General features: G+C 59.8%; 11 protein-coding genes across 11 annotated transcripts; 5 read left to right on the forward strand and 6 right to left on the reverse strand.

The window, feature by feature from the left end:
- Positions 1-553: 553 nt before the first annotated feature.
- EHS24_002129 (uncharacterized protein) lies at positions 554-871 on the forward strand (the record flags this gene model as incomplete). Its single annotated transcript, XM_028617873.1, has 2 exons — positions 554-775; positions 836-871. 2 exons carry the CDS (start codon positions 554-556, stop codon positions 869-871), a joined length of 258 nt encoding a protein of 85 aa, XP_028473551.1.
- A 787-nt stretch (positions 872-1,658) lies between these two features.
- On the forward strand, positions 1,659-2,669 carry EHS24_002130 (uncharacterized protein; the record flags this gene model as incomplete). The annotated part of the gene is made up of 1 exon (XM_028617874.1): positions 1,659-2,669. One exon carries the CDS (start codon positions 1,659-1,661, stop codon positions 2,667-2,669), a length of 1,011 nt encoding a protein of 336 aa, XP_028473552.1.
- A 624-nt stretch (positions 2,670-3,293) lies between these two features.
- EHS24_002131 (uncharacterized protein) lies at positions 3,294-3,611 on the reverse strand (the record flags this gene model as incomplete). Its single annotated transcript, XM_028617875.1, has 1 exon — positions 3,294-3,611. One exon carries the CDS (start codon positions 3,609-3,611, stop codon positions 3,294-3,296), a length of 318 nt encoding a protein of 105 aa, XP_028473553.1.
- Positions 3,612-3,939: 328 nt separating this feature from the next.
- MIA40 (Oxidoreductase) lies at positions 3,940-5,030 on the forward strand (the record flags this gene model as incomplete). The annotated part of the gene is made up of 4 exons (XM_028617876.1): positions 3,940-4,264; positions 4,348-4,565; positions 4,745-4,904; positions 4,957-5,030. 4 exons carry the CDS (start codon positions 3,940-3,942, stop codon positions 5,028-5,030), a joined length of 777 nt encoding a protein of 258 aa, XP_028473554.1.
- Positions 5,031-5,105: 75 nt separating this feature from the next.
- Positions 5,106-7,178, reverse strand: VPS62_1 (Vacuolar protein sorting-associated protein 62; the record flags this gene model as incomplete). The annotated part of the gene is made up of 9 exons (XM_028617877.1): positions 5,106-5,588; positions 5,628-6,003; positions 6,203-6,210; positions 6,260-6,367; positions 6,406-6,636; positions 6,693-6,725; positions 6,775-6,832; positions 6,901-7,115; positions 7,176-7,178. The coding sequence occupies 9 exons, from the start codon at positions 7,176-7,178 to the stop codon at positions 5,106-5,108; spliced, it is 1,515 nt and encodes a 504-aa protein (XP_028473555.1).
- Positions 7,179-7,747: 569 nt separating this feature from the next.
- On the forward strand, positions 7,748-8,573 carry EHS24_002134 (uncharacterized protein; the record flags this gene model as incomplete). The annotated part of the gene is made up of 2 exons (XM_028617878.1): positions 7,748-8,182; positions 8,250-8,573. The coding sequence occupies 2 exons, from the start codon at positions 7,748-7,750 to the stop codon at positions 8,571-8,573; spliced, it is 759 nt and encodes a 252-aa protein (XP_028473556.1).
- Positions 8,574-8,922: 349 nt separating this feature from the next.
- Positions 8,923-9,583, reverse strand: EHS24_002135 (uncharacterized protein; the record flags this gene model as incomplete). The annotated part of the gene is made up of 2 exons (XM_028617879.1): positions 8,923-9,400; positions 9,453-9,583. 2 exons carry the CDS (start codon positions 9,581-9,583, stop codon positions 8,923-8,925), a joined length of 609 nt encoding a protein of 202 aa, XP_028473557.1.
- Positions 9,584-13,229: 3,646 nt separating this feature from the next.
- On the forward strand, positions 13,230-16,291 carry EHS24_002136 (uncharacterized protein; the record flags this gene model as incomplete). The annotated part of the gene is made up of 9 exons (XM_028617880.1): positions 13,230-13,324; positions 13,377-13,455; positions 13,509-13,860; positions 13,903-13,973; positions 14,017-14,568; positions 14,624-15,070; positions 15,194-15,445; positions 15,502-15,838; positions 15,903-16,291. 9 exons carry the CDS (start codon positions 13,230-13,232, stop codon positions 16,289-16,291), a joined length of 2,574 nt encoding a protein of 857 aa, XP_028473558.1.
- Positions 16,292-16,907: 616 nt separating this feature from the next.
- EHS24_002137 (uncharacterized protein) lies at positions 16,908-17,808 on the reverse strand (the record flags this gene model as incomplete). The annotated part of the gene is made up of 3 exons (XM_028617881.1): positions 16,908-17,446; positions 17,522-17,641; positions 17,715-17,808. 3 exons carry the CDS (start codon positions 17,806-17,808, stop codon positions 16,908-16,910), a joined length of 753 nt encoding a protein of 250 aa, XP_028473559.1.
- Positions 17,809-19,333: 1,525 nt separating this feature from the next.
- On the reverse strand, positions 19,334-19,750 carry EHS24_002138 (uncharacterized protein; the record flags this gene model as incomplete). Its single annotated transcript, XM_028617882.1, has 1 exon — positions 19,334-19,750. The coding sequence occupies one exon, from the start codon at positions 19,748-19,750 to the stop codon at positions 19,334-19,336; it is 417 nt and encodes a 138-aa protein (XP_028473560.1).
- Positions 19,751-21,025: 1,275 nt separating this feature from the next.
- EHS24_002139 (uncharacterized protein) lies at positions 21,026-22,576 on the reverse strand (the record flags this gene model as incomplete). Its single annotated transcript, XM_028617883.1, has 5 exons — positions 21,026-21,251; positions 21,304-21,608; positions 21,668-21,990; positions 22,209-22,361; positions 22,438-22,576. 5 exons carry the CDS (start codon positions 22,574-22,576, stop codon positions 21,026-21,028), a joined length of 1,146 nt encoding a protein of 381 aa, XP_028473561.1.
- Positions 22,577-22,584: the final 8 nt, after the last annotated feature.

A 22,584-nucleotide genomic window follows, 5' to 3' on the forward strand; every position in this document is an offset into this window, starting at 1 on the left:
TTTGGACTCGTTGCTCGTCTTGTTCTTTCCCCTTTATGGATCTGTGGCCTCGGGGCACACGATGCAGGCACCATCTCTGACGGGGGGATGGGTCACTTGTACCGCGTCATCTTCAAGAGCGGGGCGTGTGACTGCAATTCAAGACAACTCGAGACAAGGGGTGTGACTGACGTCAAGCCGACGTTGGTCGCGGACACTTGGCACCAAACAAAATGACCCCACCCCACACCGGGTGGCAAAGACATTGAATGGCACCGGTGAGACAAATGCCATCATGTCATCACACACACCGCCCACAGGATGCAGTGCTTGCTGGTTGTTACGCTCACCCCCCACAGAGGGCAACCAGCAGCTTTCTTCCCAGCTCTGTATATGCTCCATCATTTGCCACCCCTCTGCTTTTCACACCGCCCTCATCATCATAAAGAGCGACCCCCAACACAACTTCATCCTGACCTTCCTCAACCCGCCTCTGGCCGGAGAACAACTTTGTCCAACGTCCCAACCGTAACACCACTCGAGTGCCTTCTTCCCTCCTCTCCACTCTCTCGCAATGTGGGTGTGGATACCGATCGTCAGCTCCATCTGTGGGTTCATCCTCCTTGTCTGCGTGCTGGCGATCCCAATCGCCATTATCAGCAAACGCCGTTCGGCCACCAAGAAACAACAACAGCAGGTCATGTATTCTGGCAGCGGCACCCAGCCTGTCACGCACAACACAATGCCGCCGCCGCCCGACTATGCGAACAATCCCCCGCCACCCGACTACGCAGGCGTGAGTGTGCATGTGGTGATTCTGAAGGGCGGTTTGTTCTTGGCTGATGCGTTTAAACAGGGAGGAACCAAGGACCCAAACTATTCACCAGTCTAAGACGACGAGGCCGCCGGTGGGTCGGACATGGGTGGCCACAAGAGCCGAAAAAGAAATGACCGCAGCGGCAAGCGGAGTCGCCGACAGGCGAGCGAAGGATCAGTTTTGGCCGTGCAGAAACCCACGCTGCATGTATATGTATATGCTGTGGACGTTGCTGTGCTGCAGAACGTATATGCATGAGACCATGCAGAGGAGAGAGAGAGAAAGAGAGCGTGTGTAAACGCAGGCAGCAGATCAACAAAACCCACTGGGCGGCCGACTGATCCGATCCGAAATGGTGCGCGTCATCTGCCGTGCTCCGCGTTCCCGGCGGGGGGGTGGTGGGTCTGCTCTCGAGTCAACAGCATCATCCCATCCCATTCATTCACTCCACCTCGTCGTCACCCATCGCCCCATCACCATCACTCACTTGCTCTCCTCCCCCCCCCCGCTCCCCCTCTCCCCACCCGACACACACACGTCTGCCATGTCGCGGCGTCCCCGTTCGCCGTCGCCACCCGCGTCCGCCGCGCTCCTTATCAACGGCCCATCGGGTTCGTCGCCGCAGCCCACCTGATAGGCCACTGGTCACTGACGCGCGCCAGCACTTACCCACACCGTCGCCGCAAGCTCGCCTTGTCCCTCGGCCTCGCCCCTGTCTCTCCCATGCACCGAGTCTGCCCCGCCAGCAAAACGTGCGCGCCGTTCGGCGTCGCCGGCGCCTGGTGTCGCCCCCGAGCTGTCCAAGTCGGCCACGGCGCCGACTGCCGCGGCGGTGCTGGACCACGAGGCATTCCCGCACCTCATGGATGCCATTGTCGCCGCGTCGGACGACGCCTCGCTCCTGCACCTCCGCTCGGCGTGCCGCGGGTTCCGGGACCGCGTCGACCGCCTGCTTGCCCACCACGTCCATATCACCTGCCTGTCGCCGCACCCGACCCGCGCCACCGAGCGCGTCCACATCACGTCCCAGCTGGGCCGCTTCCCTGGCTTTTCGCCGTGCGTGTACTACTGGGACGCGATGGGCCGCATGCCGTGGCCGCCACCCACGCCGCCGCCCGTGCTGCACCGCCAGGCCCAGGTGCTGCGTCACACGCGCGTCGCAGACATCCACGGCGCGCTCCCGGAACCTGCTGCTGCGTGGCTGGGCCGTAACCTCGGCCGTGGCCACATTGAGACGCTCCGCCTCTTTCCAGACGCGCGGGGCCGGACCCTCCGTGCCGGTCTCCCAGGCCCTGTCGACACGCTTGTCCTGTTCCCGGTGCCGCCGCCCGTGCGCATACCGCTCGGTCTCGGCGCGCTCGTCCAGCTCCAGCCCGAACACGCCGTCCTCGCACCCACAGGCGTGCGGCGGTTCGTCGTCCACGTGCGCGTGGATGACGGCCCGCTCGCGTTCCCGCTCTCGTTCAAGGCCGGGCGCGACGTCGCCGAGGTCGTCCTCGGCTTCACCCGCGTGCCCGGGTTGAAACCCAGCGAGGCGCCGTGCCCGTCCACGGCCGACCGCGCCGGCGAGCTCGCAGCGTACATTCTCGGCATGATGCCGTTTCTCTCTGCCAACATTACGCTTGTGGGGCTCGACGACGTCGACCCAGCCCTGTCCAGCGGCGTCCTGCGTAAACGCATCGTGGAGCTGCTCGACTTTTTGGGCCTCAACGACAAGTTTGTGCTGCACCCGCAGCAGGCGCCGCCCAAGCCCAAGGACTGGTCGTGGGCCTGGAACTCGCGCCAGATCCAGGACCGCGTGCTCTGCCTCTCCAAAGAGGACTATGCGGACACTGTCGGTCCTGACCAGTGGGCCGTGGAGATGGAGGAGTGAGTGAGGTGTAGCAGAGAGGGTGGAACATTGGCCCGCAAACCCGTTGTTGTATCAATCACATTGAATGCATTACTCATACGCAGCCGTGGTGCTGGGCGTGGGGTCGTGAATCTATGATGCGGTGGTGTTTCGCAAGTCGAGGTTGTCGTCTGACAGTACCGGCGCGAAGTGAGTGTCTGAGATCCCCTACCTTGGGTCTCGCATCTCCTGTTGCACGCTGACACAGCCATCATTCGATATGCAATTAGGTCTGGATCCTTAGATACGCAGCGGCGACACCCCGCGAGAGAAGGATGCAGATCGGGAGAGATGACGAGCCGCGAGCAAGCTGAGTGTCAGTTTCATCCTAGCGATTATCAAAACTCACCTGCTGAACGATTGTGCCTGAAGCTCCTCTTCGCGGCCATCCGAACGCGATGCACGCGTCTCGGACGCGCCGGTGCGCTGTGGCCGGTGTGACAGACCGATTCACATATCGCGCGCGTTGACGGTCGCGTGCATGTCGGTTCCAGAGGCCAGAGGCCAGAGGCCTGCGAAGGGGGAAGGCTGGGTGCACGGTCCCCAACGCCTTGGTGTGGGTTTGTAGTTGCTCTACCCGGGTGGTGTGTCGTCGTCTTGGGTTCCTCATGACTGCGCAACGACACTCTGCACGACGGGCGACATGGCAGCGGCCAGCACGGCGGCCTTGGCCACCTCGGTGATCCCCCTACTGGCATGCTTGGCAATCACCTTGCTGGCCGTCTGGACGAGAAAGCGCGACGCGTGCACGGCGAGGAACCTGCTCTGCTGGCGGGCGAGGTAGCGTGCTGCCACGAGTGTGATCCATTTCGCTGCGCGGTTGGAGATTGCGCGCGACGTCTTTGCTGTCAAGGACCGTTTGGCGTATGCGACGATCCACTTGGCGGCGCGCTGTGTGAGGTGACGCTGCGACACGACGAGCATGGTGTTTGTGGAGTGTAGTGGGCAACAACAGCGACAAGACTGTTGCATGTGCGTATGATGGCTTAAACGGCTTGGCTGCGTTTTGGCGTTTGGGCCGCCGTGCCTGTGGAATGTGAAATTACAAAAACAACAACGACAAGTATAAACACCTTTACTAATCACCATTTGCCCTTTTCCTAAACGGACAGCCCCCAATCTCCGTGTTTCCGACCACGCCCGTTCGTCGCCGACGTGCCGAGATGTTGTCGGAAGCCGGCCGAAAAAGTCTACCTAAGGCAACATCTAATCTCTCCTTTCGAGTCTCCTCTTAGTCACCACCCCACACAAAATGTTCGCATCCCGCCTTCGCCCCATTGCGCGCACCGCCGCTCGTCGCGCCTACGCCACTGCGTCGTCGGCGTCGTCCACCGCCTCGGCCCGTGTCGCCCCCAAGGCCAAGGTCGCCCGCGAGGGCGAGGGTCTCGCTTACGTCGTTGCTGCCTCGGCTGCCCTCTTCGCTGCCGGCAGCGCCGTCTACCACCTCCGCGTGAACAACACCTCGGGTGTCCCCAAGACCGACGAGGAGGAGGAGGAGGAGGAGCAGGCTGAGGAGGAGGCCGAGGAGGAGGTTGTCGAGGCACCCAAGCAGACCGCGACCGACGCCAAGGCCGAGAGTGCGTTTCTCTGACTCATCCAGGTGGTTTGTCACCACCACCTCCACAGGGCAAGGCTGTACTGACACACCATCTCTCTCCAGGCTTGATCGAGGCTGCCGTTGCCGGTCTCGCCGCTACCGCCGAGGAGGTCGACGGCGCCCTTGCCGAGCTCGTTACTGCCACCGAGGCCGCCCTGGCCAAGTACGCCAGCGACAAGCAGACCGCCGCCGTCGAGGCCGCTACCCTCCCCGACCCCGCCGAGGCTGCCAGCCAGGGCGCGTTCAACGAGGAGACTGGCGAGATCAACTGGGACTGCCCCGTGAGTCGGAATGGAGAGCCAGAGGACGTTGAAGACCGGGCGATAGCCAGGCAATGGATATGCTTGCTCGCTTGGTCATCTATGGCCCCGAGTGGCATGCCCGACCCTATTGTCGACGTCCCCCCGGCGTGCTCGTGCTCGCCTGCACAATGTTTATTGCACCAATACTGACTCTCCAGTGCCTCGGTGGCATGGCCGACGGCCCCTGCGGCGAGCAGTTCAAGGCGGCGTTCTCGTGCTTTGTCTACTCGGAGGCGGAGCCCAAGGGCCTCGACTGTGTCGAGAAGTTCCAGGCTATGCAGGACTGCTTCCGCGAGCACCCCGAGGTGTACGGCGAGGGTGAGTAGGGCATTGGGATAAGGTAGTGAGCGTAAGCTGACATTCCCCCAAGAGATCGACGACGACGAGGCCCCCGCACCTGCTGCCGAGGAGCCCAAGGAGGCCGAGAAGGAGGCCACCGCCTAAGCTACATCCTAGATATTACATGCACGTCATTGCTACAATTCTATGGACACGACTACCGGCGGTAGTGTGTATGTTTCACGCCGGGTTGTTGATTGGATCTGTCTCCTTTGGCGGTTCGGGCTTTGGGTGCTCCAGGAAGAGGTTCCACCGCCACTCGTCCAGGTCCTCGACTTTGGCGGCGCTGCTTGGGATCCACCCGTCTCGGCCCTCCTCAAAGATACACAGGACGCGGACGGGCGACGTGCTCACGTGGTCGCCGTCCCGGTCCCTCATGACCAGGCGGTAGGCCTTTGCGGCGCTGCGCGACCCGTCGCAGGGCGCCATGGTGGTCCGGTACTGGTCCGCACCGCGGTACGCAATCTCCGAGCTCATGGGCCAGATCTCGAGGTCGTCGTATGTGAGCGTCTCGGCCCACGCCTGGCTGGCAATGTTCGGCCGGGCGCACACTTGCTCCACAACGATTGTCGTCACGTTGAGGATCTCGGCCTGCTCAATGACCTTGCGAGAGAGGAAGAAGGAATAGGTGGACATCTGCTGTGTCGCTTCGCCCATGATGCACTGTGTGTTAGCTTCCTGAGCAGGTCAGAGGCAGCTCACGTCTGTGGGATAGCCAAACTTGCGATTGGGGCCAGGTGGGCCGTCAAGGAGTTGGCAGATGCCGACGAAAAAGTGCCACCAGCACGAGCTGTGCCCACGGTTGCCCCATTTCCCCGTGTACTCGAGCCAAGACTCGTCGCCAGTGTGGTGAACTTTTTTGGTCGTCTCGGGCGACCAGAACTCTGCAGGGACAACATGGCCTTGCGTATCCCAAATCGCACCATAGTCGTCCGTGACGTCGACAAGAGCCCACAGGTTGAGCAGCTGCGCATACACGTGCTTTCCGGGAGTGGGCCACACACCGTGGCTTCCAGACGCGACGTATGCAATCGGGCGATTGTCCGCGGTGCGCTCGACGTCGTGCCAGCGGAACGTCCTTGGGGGTCAGACATATGTTGTTGGCTCAGCACTTACCCCGCACTGAAGGCACCGCCAGAGTGGGTGTCTTGTTGTCAGCTTGGCTGCAGCGATTAAAGCTCACCAAAGTCCGCTGCGACGGCCTCGCCATTGACTGTCCGGACACGGAGGTGCTGCTGTTAGAGTGGCCCAGAAGCTACGCTACCTCTTGTTCTCACCTCCCAGTCTGTCACGTCTGTATGGGTCAGCTTGAGCGGTCGCTGTCGAACACCCACGATTGCCCAGCCACCCCAGAGTCCCGACCTCCTTGCCCAGATTGTAGGGATAAAACCTGATGGGTCAGAACCTTCCGCGTTGGACACCCACGTCCAGTACCAGAGATCCTGCCTTGTCAGCGTATCCAAGGCACCTGCACACTCACCACTACGCCGTGTCCCTGGTCCACCCAGATCCCGTACACATCGTCAAAGACGCGGCCGCGTCCATCCTCGGCATACACCATCGCGCCCTCTTGCCCTGCCGGGCCGTAGAGAAACTCGCTGCCCTGGGGCATGAGCGGCTGGCCGTTGCACTCCTGGTCCACGGAAAGGGACTGGTTCACGCCGTGTTTCCACAGTCGATCCAGGCCAGAGACAGAGAGGACATCGTGGCCCTGTAGGTTGTGTGTGTCAGTTGGAAGTACTAAAAGCACAGAGTCAAGCAACCCACTGGCCTGATGGTCGTGCCATTGTTGTACTCCACCTGCAGTGTCAGCGGAACCGTGCGTCACTGCACAGCAACGACCACTCACAAAGTTATAGTGCTCCAGCATAAAGTCGACAGAACTGGGGTAATACCTCTCGGTAGAGCTATGCCAGTCAGAATGGGGAATAACTCTTACTCTTCCTGCGCGTTCCCTTCAGATCCACCCACGCACCACATCTTGAACACGGGTGCCCATCGATTGAGCAGCTTGGCCATCTCGGCCTTCTTCTCGGGCGACGACCCATCTCGCCCTCCGTCAGTCTCCATGTCCATCTCTTCTGGGGTCATGGGCCTCATTCCAAACGGCATCTGGACGGGTGTTGGGCGCGCCGGGCGCGCGACGGCGCCTGTCGCCGCAATCGCGAGGACCAGCCACTTGAACGTGGTCTATAGGGGGCACGGTCAGTGGGTGTGCGTGTGTGTGTACCCGGAAGCACACATACGTACCATGACGCAGAATGCAGGGGAGCGGTGCTTTGCGAGTGACCACTGACGGGGGAGGTGTGGGAGTAAGTGATGAGAGGCAAGCAAGAGATCAGACAGGCAGTCGCGACACGAGATAGAAACGTGCTGCCTGTGGTGGGGTTGCGGTGTCTAACCAGAGACGTCATCGGACAGGCTCCAAGTGTGTATTTAGGGAATTAGGACTATAGGACTAAACCAATTAAGGCTAGGCGTGCTATTAGGCCTGTCAATTAGGCGTCTGTTGCATTACATAACCTGCCTGCCTTTTGTAATAGACTGCGGATTAGGCACACCCATTCCTTCCTTCCCCCCCGCCTCCACCTCTCTTTGTGTTGAGCGGAATGTTAAAGCACAGAATGCGGGGGTGGCAAAGATCAGTCCGTTTGGCCCATTTAGACGACGCTTGGCGTCACATCGTCATCGTCACACGCTGGACAGAATACACACACACACCCATACTTATACTCCACGTCCCCTCTCTCTTTCTCTTTCTCTTTCTCTTTCTCTTTCTCTTTCTCTTTCTCTTTCTCCCCACGCATTCACCATCACCCATAATGGCCACCCATCCCGTCGAGTTCAACGTCTCGGGCGACTTCTCCGTCCAGCGCAAACCAGAGCTGTGCACCATTAACATTTCCGTCCAGCTCGAAGGCCCCGACCCAGCCTTTGTGAGCGCCAAAGTCACGACCAAGATGAACGAACTGGTCGCGGAACTCCGTGCTCTGGCACCCCCCAACCACGGGGCCGAGGTGGATGGCCAACTCGTCATCGACAGCGCTTTCCCCGTGACCAACTGGTCCGCCCAGAGCGTCACCACGTCGGTGTGGACGGACCGCAAACCCCAACCCCCACCCCGTGCTGAGTTGGCTAGGACGGCGGCGCCTGGCGAACAGCAGTGGGTCGAAAAGATTGTCCACCATGCGCGCGCAACCGCCGAAGCGACGTTCCACAACTTTGAGGCCTTGGGCGACTTTGCCGCCCGAGTTGCAGTGAGTGTTGGCTGGCCGACATGGTCACTCGCTGCCCCCCGACAGACTCCGTAACTGACACCTCCAGGCTCAGGATCTCGCCAAGGTCGACGGACTGTCATGGGACGTTGCCCCTCTCACTCGCAAGTCCCTCCAGACCTCGGTCCGCCAGGAAGCACTCCGCGACGCCATCGCCAAGGCGCGCGACTATGCCCAGGTCATTGGTGGGCCCGACGCCAATGTTCGCGTCACCGAGGTCAACGACAGCGGCGGTCCCATCTATCGCCAAAACAAGGCCGCCTTTGGCGTTGCCGCGTTTGCCTCTGGCGGTCACCAGCCGGAGCGTATCAACTTTGAGCCTGCGCCCGTCGATATTTCGGCAAACGTCATGGTCAAGTGCGTCCTTGCTTAGCGAGTCACTCGTCACTCCCTCTGCACGGATACAGGTTGTTGTCAAGAAGTCCATTCCATGCATCCCATATCATGAGCGCTCGGCGCCAGTATCTTATCTACACTCACCGCATTACAGACCCCGTCGCGCGCGGCTCTCAAGTCGGTTTCCACCTCGGCACCGGCTGCGTCAGTGGACGCCTTGTGCTGCGCATCGAACGGCGCATTCCAAAGGTCGGATCCGAACGTACCGAACCACGAGTAGAATTCCAACGCTTGCTCGTCGACGTCTTGTCATTCCTTTATACTCTCCATTCTCGCGCAGCTGACGACCGGTACTCACACCCCCAATGTATCTCCCCACGACAGACTCAGTATCGGCACACCGGCAAGCGTTCACCGGCTGGACTGCCGGGCACACAAGCCAACGCCCTGACACGACGCGCTTCTGAGTTGCTTCTGGCCGAGTGCTCAGCCGACCACCACAGACCACAGGACGCATCCTCGTCCACGCCCTTTGCCGCGTCCAGTTGCTGACCTGTTGACACTTTGCGCAACTCACCTGGATGTGACATGGCCAGGATATGTCGTCCGAGCATCGGGTGTTTGTCAAGGCCTTCGTCCTTGATTCGCCGTGCTGGTGTCGCCCAGCGCCTCCGTGTGGTAGGCGCCCCGCCCCCGCCAGGCTTGGCTTGTATCCTGGGTACCCGGCGTTGGCGTGCTTTGGTGGAATGCTCATGGACGATCCCGATCGTTGCACCGCGGGGACTAGGCGGGCAGGACGCTGAGGACCGCGGGATGCTTGCCCATGTCCTCAGACCGAGCCACTCGCCCACGTAATTGGTGGAGCTGTTGCAACGGGGACAGCACACCTCTGCCGTGATCTTACACTCACACTCACACCGTCCCAGCTGCGCGTGCTTGGGAAACACCTTCCCCATGGTACAGCACCGCGCCTGGTGGCTGGGTATGAGAGCTGCGGAAGGCGGGGGGCGATGAGAAGCACTGCGGGTCACACTTGGGTAGGGACATGGTCGATTGATGGGATGGGGGCTTCTAGACCAGTGGCCCTTGAAGGAACATCGTGTCGTCCAGCAGACCAGAACGACGGGTCGATACCCGGACCCCGTTTGGCTAATGTGAGCAGGCTTTTGGCATCATGGTGGGTCGGTCACGCGTCCTGCTCTCCGGATCTCCGGGACGCACTCATTCAATTTCAACTCGTCAACTCGTGGGCGGAACTGGGGCGTGGCTGACCGCCACTGAACCTTCAATCTCTCCACATGTGTACGTGCAAGTACATACGTGCCTCCTGATCCGTTAATCCGGCACGCACACATGAGCGGGGTTCTTGGCACCTTTTGCTGCTACTTCTTGGCACACGACTCTCACGAGGAGACGGGTGGGTGGTGCCCATTATCGCGACTGTATCAACTCATGTTGCTCGCAAGTGTGCGAAAAGGAATGGGCTCCTGAACGACTCCTGAGCGGTTACCACTGATAACTGATTACAGAGGTGTGAACGCGCCCGTTTTCCTGGGACGCACACATGGTGCACTCGTCGTCTTATCTAACCAGGATACAAGCGATGAATGGTTCTGGCGGATGGGCTTTTACAGGGTGAACTGGAGGTACGGGTGTAGCTCACCAACGTCCTCTCATACCTCCAAAGCCGACAGCGCGTCAAAGCCGACCTGGACGGGCTTGGGAGTCAAGCACCACGAGGTGCTTTTGCGCATGACCGTTTGTCGCTGAGACAGCTCGGCTTTGCGTCTTCCCTTCAAGGGGTCACGGGCACGGACACGGGGGGAAAGCACAGCCAACAACACCCCATCAAGGAAACAAGAGTCGCGAGGGTAGAGGCACAGCGGCGTCAGCCTGGACGCCGTACGCCGTGTTTGTCTTCGCAGCACGCGAGCACCTGCCGGCCTGAGATGATGGGTTGAGCTTCCCCAACTATACCAACTATGGGTTGCTCAGGTTCCGTCCGATGTGTCTGTCATGGGACATTGCCGTCTGAGCAGTTGTCCAGTTGACCGTTGCCACATTGCCTACCACCACTGCGGAGTTGATGTGCGGGCTTGGACTTACGTGCGTTTTACCAAACACTCCGTGCTGGCCTGTATTCGAAACGCCAAGCGTTGTTCTCCGATTGTGCACCTCGTGGTCAAGCGCTTAGACACGTAGCCACGCTTGGAACGATCGCCCAAGAAAACCTCCCAAGGTTTTGTTAGAGCCACGCCAGTTGGGATTTTGGAGTCGACGTCCCATAGCCCGACACCTTAGTGCTGCCAGAGGTGGTGCTGGGAGCACGACGCCTCCACTCCTCCTTGGTTGTTCTGGGAGCCATAGAGTGCGAGAGAAGAACCACAGTTTGGCTACTCGTGAGGCACTGACCCACATGGGGAGCTAACTCGGTCGTGAGCCGCTATCTTGAGCTCTGGCAAATCATGATATGCACATTGCATGAACATTGCCTTGCTCCGACCCGACAGGCCGACATGCTCTGGTATAGTTACACACCCCACGCCGGAGCGCTCGGCCGTATGGCGTGGCGACCGTGGGCCGCGCTTGAACTTGTAAACGGTGAACCACACCATCCGCAATCAACATTGCCGGCCCCCCACCGGGACCCGGTGAGATCTCTATCACAGGGCCCGACGAGCGTTCCACTGGCCATTGACAGTGCGAGCATTGGCACCTGTAGGAAATGGCAGTGTGTATAAATGGAAACAACACTCGGTTAATTATCCGGCTCCTGCAGGTTTAGACGGGAGCCGTGCAACACTGGCACACCCGTACCACCAGCCGACACGCGACAGAGCGTGGACGTCTGTGGATCTCAGAGTCGCACTAGTGCAACGCAAGTCCCAAAGCCAATCACCTCATGTAACCGCCATCCGCCATCGTCCCGCGTGCTCCAACACCAACGGCCACGTTGGACAACGTTTGACTAAGAGCAACAAGCTTGGACCTAACAACCCACGACGAGCTCCAAGTGCCGTGCATGGGGTACGGTTTCCGGCTGTGGAGGCCGTGGAATCTGGAGGCCCCGCATGGATGCCGGGCCGGGCATGCACTTGGGCGCGTTGTCCTGACTAACGCTCCTGAGTTACCCCAAGCCGTCCCCCCCCCTCTTCATGGTGGCCACTGACATAGGCCGGCAAAGACGGGCAGAATCGGCGTTGGGCATGTCCACCACGCAGACGGATTGCCGCCACAAACTGGACAGTAACATGTGCCAAGATATGTGCACCACACTGGTGCTCCCATGCACGGGCTTGTAGGCACCGATGCCATGCTCTCAATGTTGGACATTGATCAGGGGAAAGGGAGATGGGCCTGGAGGTGGTATATTGAGGGTTTCGAGGCATGCGCGGGTGTCGACTTGGCCGAGGTGGTGGCGGACGGCCAAGCAAATGCGGCTTCTTTAATCCAGGGAACAAAACGGATGGTACCACATGGGTGATGGGTGAGCGAACTGATAGCGATATTGAGGAGCAGTGAGACCTCCAGAATCCCGAGCACCGGCACAACCAAAGCACGCCAGCGGCCAGCGGGCATCCCAGAGCGTCCATTGAGCGACGTCTCGGCCGGTCCCTAGATATGTGGACCGACAAAAGCCCATGTGGTACCATGCGTCGAGGTGGCATTGCCTCATTAACGCAAACTCTTGGCATTCCTAGGGCACAGTCACTAACGAGTCTGTACTGGATTCCAGAATTGTCATGACCACCCATGTCGCCCAACAGCGATTGTATCACCCATGACAACCGCACTGCAAGCTTGTGAACGTGCAGCTCAGACAATAGCCAGCGACGTTTGTTGTTCGCCCCCTTGGTGTGTATTCTCGGTTCTCCGATCTGCACGGCCGTTGGGGTTGTTGTGAAAGCCCACTGCCAAGCGCGGTTCCTAGCTAGCCCAGGAACGTCACTTGCGCGTGAGTTGTGGTCACTGCTTATCGTACAAGGTTGGCATGGTTGGGCTATTTTACGTTTGCTTGGCTAAAGCGGGAGAGCACAAGGAGGACACGGGTGTACTGTACCCACAGCTGGCCAGGGCCGGGATGGCACATCGGGCTTCAACATTTAGCGCCAGAGAATCAAACTGGGCTTTTCAGGCGCGCACAGATGGCGTCTGAGCTCGACATGCTGCGCAGAAGGGGAGGTGGCAGCCCCGTCCTGCACAACACAACATCACGTCTGGTGCCACAGGCCCCCACAGGGCCGCAAGGGATCAGCGGGGACATGGCACCACATTGTGCATTGCCCTTGTCGAGCCCCCCGCCCGCGGATCCACGGCGTGGCGGGCAGCGCGACCACCCAGAAGGCCGCAGTGTCTCGACCCCGTTAGCGGAGGTCCAGTTCCGGCCAGAGATCATGCGATCGCGCAAGACCGTATCACTCGAGCCAAGACATGGTGCTATCACATATCGAGGTGCACACGCGGTTCCCTGCCGCAGAGCGGACGAGTTGGGTGGGATGCCAACAGGGCTGTCGGTCCAGTCGGAGTCGTGGCGGAGCTGGAGGTCAGCCGACAGGCTCCTGAGATGTGGGCAGCTGGCTGATACTGAATCGTCCTGCTTGCCGCACACCGGGTCCAACCGGCTCTGTTCATAAAGCAGGCCCATAGCCACACTTGTAGAGTTCCCCCAAGGGGAGTCCCCATACCCATCAACATGTCAATCGAAGAGAAGAAGGACAACAACTATCTGACCGATGTCGAGGTGATGCGTCCCGAGGCGGACCTCGTCGAGGACAAGGTCACCCAGGAGTGAGCACGGCAGTTGCCTCAAACCAAGTCCACGAGCGCTGACAAATGACAGAGAGCTCAATGCCACTTCTGCTGATCTGGCCATGGCGGCGGAGAAGCTCGACTCTATGACTCTCGAGAGGTGCAAGGCGGTAAGCTTTCAGAGCGCCGGGGCGTATCACACAAGCGCTAACGTGCCACACAGATCATGACCCAGGTCCTCGAGATGCACCAGTACGACCAGAACTTTCCCTCGTCGTCGCTCGATGCTATCAAGGACCTGCTCGAGAACCCTGATGTCACTGCCAACCCTGACAAGCACGCCGAGCTCATCCATGCCATGAAGCTCGAGGCGCTTCTGGTTACCGAGAACTCGCCTTACGCCGAGGTCCGCGCCGTGGTCGACAACACCGACGACCCGACAATGCCCTCGCTCACGTTCCGTGTCTGGGTCATTGGAATCGTCTTTGCCGGTGCCGGTGCCTTTATCAACCAGCTGTTCTCGATTCGTCAGCCCCAGGTCTACGTTTCGTCCCAGGTCGCCCAGCTTCTTGCTTGTGAGTAGGAAGGGGGAGTGGTGACCGTGCTAACCCTATTAGGGCCTTTCGGCAAGCTCATGGAGCGTACCATGCCCCACAAGGAGTTCAACTTCTTTGGTCGTCACAGCCTTGTGAGTGGTGCAAAACCAATACATTTTTTTCTGACCTGCACAGAACCCCGGTCCCTTCAACAAGAAAGAGCACATGCTTATTACCATCATGGCGACTGTCGCCTTCAACACCCCTTACACTGGCTACATTGTCTTCACTCAGGCCCTGCCTCAGTACTTTGGCCAGTCGTATGCCAAGGACTTTGGCTACCAGATCCTCAACACCATCGGCTCCAACTTTGTGGGCTATGGTCTTGCGGGTCTTTGCCGCCGCTTCATTGTGTACCCAAGCTTCTGCGTGTGGCCCTCGTCGCTCACATCGCTGGCTATCAACAAGGCGTTCCACTCGGACGACTCGATCGCCGTTCCCGGCCCCCTCAAGCGCATCTACACCTGGTCGCGCATGAAGCTCTTCATGATGGCGTTTGTGTCCATGTTCATCTACTGGTGGTTCCCCGGATACATTTTTCAGGCGCTTTCCACGTTCAACTGGCTCTCGTGGATTGCCCCCAACAACATGGCGTTCAACAACATTGTCGGCATGAACAACGGTCTCGGTCTCAACCCTCTCCCGACCTTTGACTTTAACGTCCCCAGTTTCAACGGCTGGACTCCGGTAAGTGCCCCCATCCTCGCGGCGTGAACATGGCCTGCTCTAACACCCTTCACAGCTCGTCATCCCCCTGTTCTCAGTCATGAACCAGTGGGTCGGCATGTGCCTCGGCTTCTTCATGATCATCGGCATCTACTGGACCAACAAGTGGGACACGGCCTACCTGCCCATCAACTCCAACAAGGTCTTTGCCAACGACGGCAGCAGGTACAACGTCACCAAGATTCTCAACGACGACGGTATCTTTGACAACGAAAAGTATCAGGTCTACTCGGAGCCCTACATGTCGGCCGCCAACATTACCGTGTACTTCTGGTTCTTTGCCCTGTACACCGCCACCATTTCGTACACTGCGCTGTACCACCGCCACGAGCTTGCGTCGGGCTTCAGGGGCTTCTGGCGCTCGGTCAAGAAGACGTTCAAGAAGGGCGACGGCCAGTTTGGCGACGACGACGAGGACCTCGGCGAGGACATTCACTTCCGTCTCATGCGCTCGTACAAGGAGGTGAGTGTGTGGGAACATTGAAAATGGGCGTGAAATTCCCGAGAAATTCGTGACTTTTTTTCCTTCGTTTCTTCTTTTCCGCCACGCCGCCGCGGCCCTCAACTGACCACACCCCCACCCCAGGTTCCCGAGTGGTGCTACTTCATCGTCCTCCTCGTCGCCCTCGGTATCGGCTGCGCCGGTGTCGGTGCATACCCCACCAACACTAGCCCCGCTGTCGTCGTGTTCGGTATCATCATGGCCATCCTGTTCGTCATCCCCATCGGCCTCATTGCGGCCGTTACCGGTGTCCAGGTCACCCTCAATGTGCTCGCCGAGTTTATTGGTGGCGGTGGCTTTGCCGTCGGTGACGCCCTGGCCATGAACTACTTCAAGGTGAGTCCCAGCGTCCCAGTCGGTACATGTGTGTGCCCGTGCTAACCCTCCCGCAGATGTACGGCTACATTGTCACGGCACAGGCCATCTACTTTGCCAACGACCTCAAGCTCGCGCACTACGTCAAGATCCCGCCCAAGCACACGTTTGCGGCGCAGATGGTCGCCACTGTCGTCTCGACGTTTGTGTGCACGGGTATCTTCAACTACCAGATGAGCTTTAAGAACGTGTGCACGTCGGACGCCCAGTTTGCCATGTCGTGCCCCGGTGAGAACACCTTCTTCACCGCCGCCGTGTTCTGGGGTACCCTCGGCCCGCAGAAGCTCTTTGGTCCTGGCGGTCGCTACAAGCTCATGCTCCTGGGTTTCCCTATCGGCTTTGTCCTCCCCATCAGTGAGTCCCAGACAACTGTCACCGTTTTCATCACGCGTGTGGCTAACCAACCCCTCCCTCTTAGTCACCTGGCTCCTGTCCAAGAAGTTCCCGCGCAACAAGTGGATCCGCTCGTTCCACCCCGTCATGTTCTGCTACGGCCCCATCATGTTCGCGCCTTACAACCTCTCGTACATGTGGCCCATGGTCATGCTCACGTGGTTCTCGTGGGGCTACATCAAGCCGCGCTACCTCGCCTTTTGGTCGCGGTACAACTATGTCCTTGCCGCCGCGTGGTCGGCCGCCATCGCCATTGCCGCCATTGTCATCTTTTTTGCCGTCCAGATCCCCGACGTGAGCATCGACTGGTGGGGCAACAACGTCCCTTACCAGGGCTGCGAGAACGCCGCGTGCGTGCTCCTCGAGATCCCCGAGAAGGGATACTTTGGCCGCGAGCCCGGGACCTACAACTAAACAAAGTTCTCGCGGGTGCCCGGATGGGAACGGCATGAACGCCTGGCACCATGCGGTCAGCACGAGACATAAGTGGCTCCATAATGGTCCTCCGGGGCCGATCCGGAGATGCGATAAGGAAAGGAAAGCAAGGTTACGAAACACCGTCTTCACTTGAGTTGTTACCAATATATAGTAATGAGCGTTATGAATATGGTTTACTTTTGGACGGGCAAGTAGCCACCCACGGGATCCACAACTTTGGTGTCCCAGCCACAATGGCACAATGGCACAGTGGCGGAATGTTTCGGCAGGATGTGAACGGACGGCTTTCCTATCCGCGGCCTCCGACACACCCGGCACGTTTCAACCCTCCTCCAAACGCAACAACAACGCCCTGTCCAGATAGGTGGGTATGGTCCAGCACTGCGCACTGTCATGCTTGTGCACAAGTTGGTCCTGGCGTATCCGTTGTAGAGAAATTGTCCCTTGTTGCATGGTATGAGGGAGAGCTGTCCCCCCCCATCTGGCCCTGGAAATACTCAACAACAAAACAACCACCCTGACGACGGAAGCACGAGCCCCTTGCGTGTCAGGTCACACACACACCCAGGACGCCATTCCCCATCGTCATCATTCACAGCCCGTTGGTCCTTGTCTCGTCCTTCTTCTTGTCAAAATCCAGCCCTTCCAGTGCCGTGTCGACGAGATGCAGCTCGATGCGGGGTACATCCGCTGCGGGGAGTGGTGGCGGCGTGGGCGGGCCATCGCGCTCAAAGCCAAAGTCTGCCAGGGCGATGCGCGGCGGTGCGCCGCCCGGTGTCGACCTTGACGCAGTGGTGCTGACGGCCAGCGAGTTGGTGCTGCGCGTGCGCTTGAGCTTGGTTCGCAGCGCGGCAGGCAGACTGCGACTCGAGGACGAGGACGAGGGCGAGTCCTTGCCCGCGGGGACGGGCAGCATGTCCAGTGCGCCGGAACTGCTGGCACTGCCAAACGAGCTGTGGCGCTGCCCAGAGGGCCCGGCGAGCGCCAGAGCCAGGTCCTCGTTCATGCTCGATGTCAACCGCTGGCGTTCGGCTTGGGCCTCGGCTGCCCGCCGCTCGTCGTCGTGCTCGTTGAGGTGGTTGAGAGACACCACGCTCCGGAATGCATGCCAGCTGGTCCGACTGCGACTCCCTTTGGGCCGTTGTCAGCGCTGAGAACGGAGCAACCTCCCCTGCCATATGGCGATGGCGCTGGCGCTCGACTCACCCGCCTTGGCCAGTGTTGCCTCGCTGACCCGTCGTGGTCGCTCAGTCGCTGCGGTGTTGGGAACTGCCAATGACGATGGGCGCGAGGCTGAGCGTGAGGACGAGTGGGGGTTGGAGAATGCTAGTAGGATGTTGCTGTCAGCCAGCCGTGTACAGCGCTCACAACACTGCGACGAGGAGCGTACTGTACATACGTGAAAGAAGCGTCGAGACGGCCCGAGCGAACCGGCTCGAGCTGGCGCTTGCGTTCGTGCTGGGTCCTGTATTGCGCGTCGCGGTCATGGCCATGGTGGCAAAGAAAGAGGAGGACGAGTCGTCGGCGTGTGGATGTGTATTGTATGCAGGAATGTGTGTGGAGCTGGCTGGCGACGACTAAGGTTCTTGGGGGGAGAGTGAGAGAGTGAGAAAGTGGAGAATGTAGAGATTAAGATTCGGGGAACTCTCACCAAAACAACATATGTGTCTCGTCCCATGGACTCGTTCTTCTCCCTGGCGGTCGAGAGGCGGCGAGGAATGTCAGGTAGAGAGCGTGGTCAGTGCACGCAGAGAGGGCATGTGTCCTGTGCGTGGGGCCGTAGTGCACAAGCGTTGGCTGAATGCCTGGCAAAACTCGTGCACTGGGCGTGTCCTGCGTCCTGCCACCAGATCTCATGAGATCTCTCCATTTGCATGCACAAGCATTTGCTGCTGCTGGATGGAATATTGAATGACGACTCAGTACTCAGTTTTCACACTGAAAATCAGCTGCGTCGGCGAGAGCGCGGAGAGCATGGGACACAGCCACCCACCGCTTGTGCTTGACGACCACGCTGCTGCTTGACGACCAACGTACCCACCAGCCCAACGAACGCACACCAATGCATGCGCACAGTGTGCAACCACCCGCTGCCAGCAGGGCCTGTGCATGGTCGCACGGCGTCGAGAGGGCATTGGCAAGAGACCAACGACTGGAGAGGGAGACGTGCGGCGCCACCAGGGAGGAGCAAGTGGCCCCACCTCGTTAGTACCATTGTTGCCATTGTTACGGAGATACGGAGATGACATGGGGAGGGGGGTGTTGGGTCGTGAGTGCTGGCCGCTTCGCATTGCAGCTGACGAGCGGCGTACAGCGCGGCTGGGGGGTAAGCATCGATCGCAAGAGCCACAACACGGTGCAAACACAACATCACCTGCTGGCCAGCTTAGCTTTCGTATGACGAAACCGAGGAACACGGCACGACCGTTTGCGTCGCGTCGCAGAGATCGCAGAGAGCGCCATCAGAACCAGACCGTACGGGGTGGTTCAGTCGTGTTGACTTGGGTCCGAGTTTCACCTCTTCGTTCTGCACTGATCACTGAGGCTCTAACAGAGAGCAGCGGCAGCAGTACAGGACATGTAGCAGTGGGCCAGTGCCCACTGGCAGCTCGGTTCTGTCGTCGGTACCCAGCAAGTCCGTGTACCCGTGTCCAGCCTCCGTAAATGACGGGTGTGCCAACGACGGTCACGGGATGCCACCACCGGGCCAACGTGCCACTCGTCTTCTACAAGGCTCAACACGATATGAATGGATACGAGCAAGACACCACTTCTGTGTGCTTGCCAGGTTATGGTCCCTGGTGCACATGGGACGACAAGCAAGGCATGCTTGATGGCGAGGGACAACACAAACGGACAACGAGAGCGGTGTTCAAGGGCAGTCCTCATGGCGTCTACCCCCCTGCCCCCCAGCAAATCCCGTATGTACATGCATGTCTTCTGATCTCGTTTACCACACGCCACATTATAGTCTCTCGACGCAGAGCATGTCCCCCTCTCACGCTCTCAGGCTCTCTCTCAGTACTTTGGGGTCTGGTAGCTGTACGCGCCCGTGTATGGGTTGGGCGCGATTGGGGTGGGGGCCGTGACGGACGCCTGGAACGCCGGCTGGGCGCTCGCATACGGGTTTGGCGCGCCGATGGGGATGTAGTTTCCGCTGTTCTTCTCGCGCAGGCGGCGGGCCTCGCGGCGGGGCTTGACGCAGCAGCACCAGATGATGAGGGACCAGAAGATGATCTTGAGGATGATGACAGTCACGAGCACGGGCCAGAACCACGCCTGCTGGTAGTAGTAGACCGTGTTGTCGTCGTAGGACGACGTGTAGTAGTAGCGCGCCTTGTTGTTGTTGTTGTTGTTGTTGGGAGCGACAGCCGGGGCGGCGAGGCCTGGCTGGGCGAAAGCGACGGCACCGAGGGCGGCAAGCATGGCAAGCATGGTTTGGAGTACGAGGTGTGGAGAGATGTGTGTGACAGAGAGAGGTTGTGGTGCGGATAAGAGGACACGGACGGGCGATGGAAGCGTTGGGTTATATGTCTTGGATTTGCCCACAGATCACAGAGAGCACCGCTTCATACTTGCACCGCCGTTGGAACCGGAGAAGCTGTGAGACGGGGTGAATGTAGCACACCCACTTCCGCACCATTGCTGCTCTGGCGCTCTGGGTGCACACCTAAGTACCCGCAGGCTCTATTAAGCATCGCCCAGCCGTTATCCGCGGCTCAAAGGACCGCCTGGAGTAGCCACAAGGTGTGCGACTCAATTGCCGTTAAGAACACACTCTGCGACTCCCTGGCCTCTCCTGGCCTCTCCTGGACGGCTTCCGCTCTGCCCGACGTTTCAGCAATGCTGCAAGCATAAACTGCGTGGCGCGGCAGGAAACTCTCTCATGTCCTGGGATGGGCTGGGGCCAGGTCTGCAGCTGGAGACGTTCAGGCGGATGGTACAGTACGTCATTGCTGTTCCGGAATGCTCTTTGGCCAGGCCCACCGGTCGGTGCTTTTCTCAGACTCCAACTGCTCTTGGCACGGCCTTGCCAACACCGCTCTGCGGGTCCAGTTGATTTCATTCCATTTCCAGCCCCCCAGACAGCAAGTTCACGTCGCCGGATAGCCAGATATGGGCCTGCGGATGTGATTGCAACTGTGTAAATAAGGTCAAGGACTGGACGGAGGCACGAACCGACAAGATGCTGTGGCTTCGAGCATAACGAGCAGGTTAGGACCAGACCGCGGGCGATAGGCAAGGGTTACGGTGCCGCGTGCCCAACGCTACTGCGGCACCGTGGGGCGGGGGAGTGTTCATGTCCAGCATGCGTGGAGATGGGGAATCGGTGGTGGTTGGTATTAGCCGGCCAGATATGTTGGACAGAAGGACAACGAGATCGTGCGAGCGGCCAGCTGGCTGATGCGATCTCGGTGAATAGTGTCCGAACGAGACACGATGAACCTGGCACGACCAACCGTGTCTGTCGGGTACCCTCCGGCACACACCTTGGTTTAAACCCACGCAGCAAGGTTACCCAGGCCCCCATAGCATACGCTCGTCTAACTCGGAAGGACATGTCCGGTATACCCTTTTTGCTGTTGTGACATCTTTGGCTACTTCGGCTACTGAGCTGCGGGGTCCCACGCCCCCCCCCCCCAACCAACCACTGTGTACACGTTTTACACCTTTCCGAACGACGTCGCTGTTTGCTCCACATAGCATGGCCTACTTGTCAAAGACGAACACGGTCTTGGCGATCTTGTTCTGCTCAAAGAGCGTGTAGTACTCCTCGGCCTTGTCGAGGCCGACCTGGTGCTCGATAAAGTTGGAGAACAGGTCCTGGTTGTCCCGCAGGACCTGCATCGCCGGCGGCGTGAACGTGTGCACGGAGCAACGGCCAAACTGCAAGCGAAGGCTGGAGGAGGACGCGTGTGAGCAGGCAAGCAAGCTTCTGGCGTGGGAACGTTTGTAGCACACTGTATGCCAAAAAACCAACAACTCACTTCTTGCCGTACAGGGCGAGACCGGGGATCTTGACGTCGTGGGTGTGCAGGCCGCACGACGAGATGACACCGAAGGGACGCGCGAGGTCGACGGCCGTCTCCAGAGCGCTGTTGTGGCCCACCACCTCGAGCACAGCGTCGGCACCACGGCCCTCGGTCGCCTCGAGGACGGCCTTCTTGAGCTCGTCGCCCTGCAGCGCGATGGCGCCGTGCTTGCGCGCCGCGTCGAGGCGGTGCTCGGCAATGTCGGTAGCAAACACCTTTTCAAACATGGTGCACGCAGACGAGATGGCGCAGAGACCGACCTGGGCGCGGGTCAGTACACCGGTATGTACCCACACGGCGGCGTGTTGAGAAAACTCACTGGTCCACAGCCAATGACGACGGCGACACCGCGCTTGCCCACGGGCTGGACGACGGCGCCGCCGTTGGCCTTGGGAGCGTCGACCTGGCCGTCGTCGATGAGGTGGCGGGCATTGTACGCCACATAGTAGCCGGTGGGCAGAATGTCCGCCATGAGGAGCAGCAGCTCGGGCTTGATGTCCGCGGGCGCAGGGAACAGGCTCGCCTCCGCCTCGGGCACGCGAAGGTATTCGGCCTGCGCGCCGGGGTTGGCCGCACTGCCGAGGAGCGCGCCGCCGCCAATGCAGCGCGACGTGTAGCCCTGGTTGCAGTAGAAGCAGTTGCCTGGGCATGTTAGCGAATGGAGAGGAGCACGACAGGAGCACAGAGCCTGCCGGAGCGAGACACGCGAACGCGCCGCTCGGCATTCGGCGCCACCGCCGCCGACGCCGCCGACATCCGGGGGGCCATTGTCCAATATGTTGACCCCAATGTCCGGCCCCAACCGACGACACGTCGGCCGCGCGCCGGGCTGGGCCGTGCCGGTCCCGTGCAAAACTCACCACACGACGTCGAGAAGGGCGAGCACACCAGGTCTCCGACCTTGTAGGTCTTGACACCCGCGCCGACGGCCACCACCTCGCCAAAGGCCTCGTGGCCGATCACGTAGCCGTAGGGACCGGGCTGGTGGCCGCGGTAGATGTGGAGGTCGGAGCCTGTGTAGTCAGTCAGCAAAAGTGTCTGGCGAGCTGGATATACGGAGGAGGTTGGTCTGCTCCTACGATGACGTACCGCAGAGGCCGGCGTAGACGACCTTGATGATGGCATCGTTGGGCGACTTGATCTCGGGAGTCGGCACGTCCTCGACCTTGATGTTGTACGGCTCCTTGATCACAATCGCCTTCATGGTCTTGGGGAGTGAAGCCGTCATTTTTTTGG

The sequence above is a fragment of the Apiotrichum porosum genome, assembly GCF_003942205.1.
Source record: "Apiotrichum porosum strain DSM 27194 chromosome Unknown scaffold_12, whole genome shotgun sequence".
Lineage (NCBI taxonomy): Eukaryota > Fungi > Basidiomycota > Tremellomycetes > Trichosporonales > Trichosporonaceae > Apiotrichum > Apiotrichum porosum.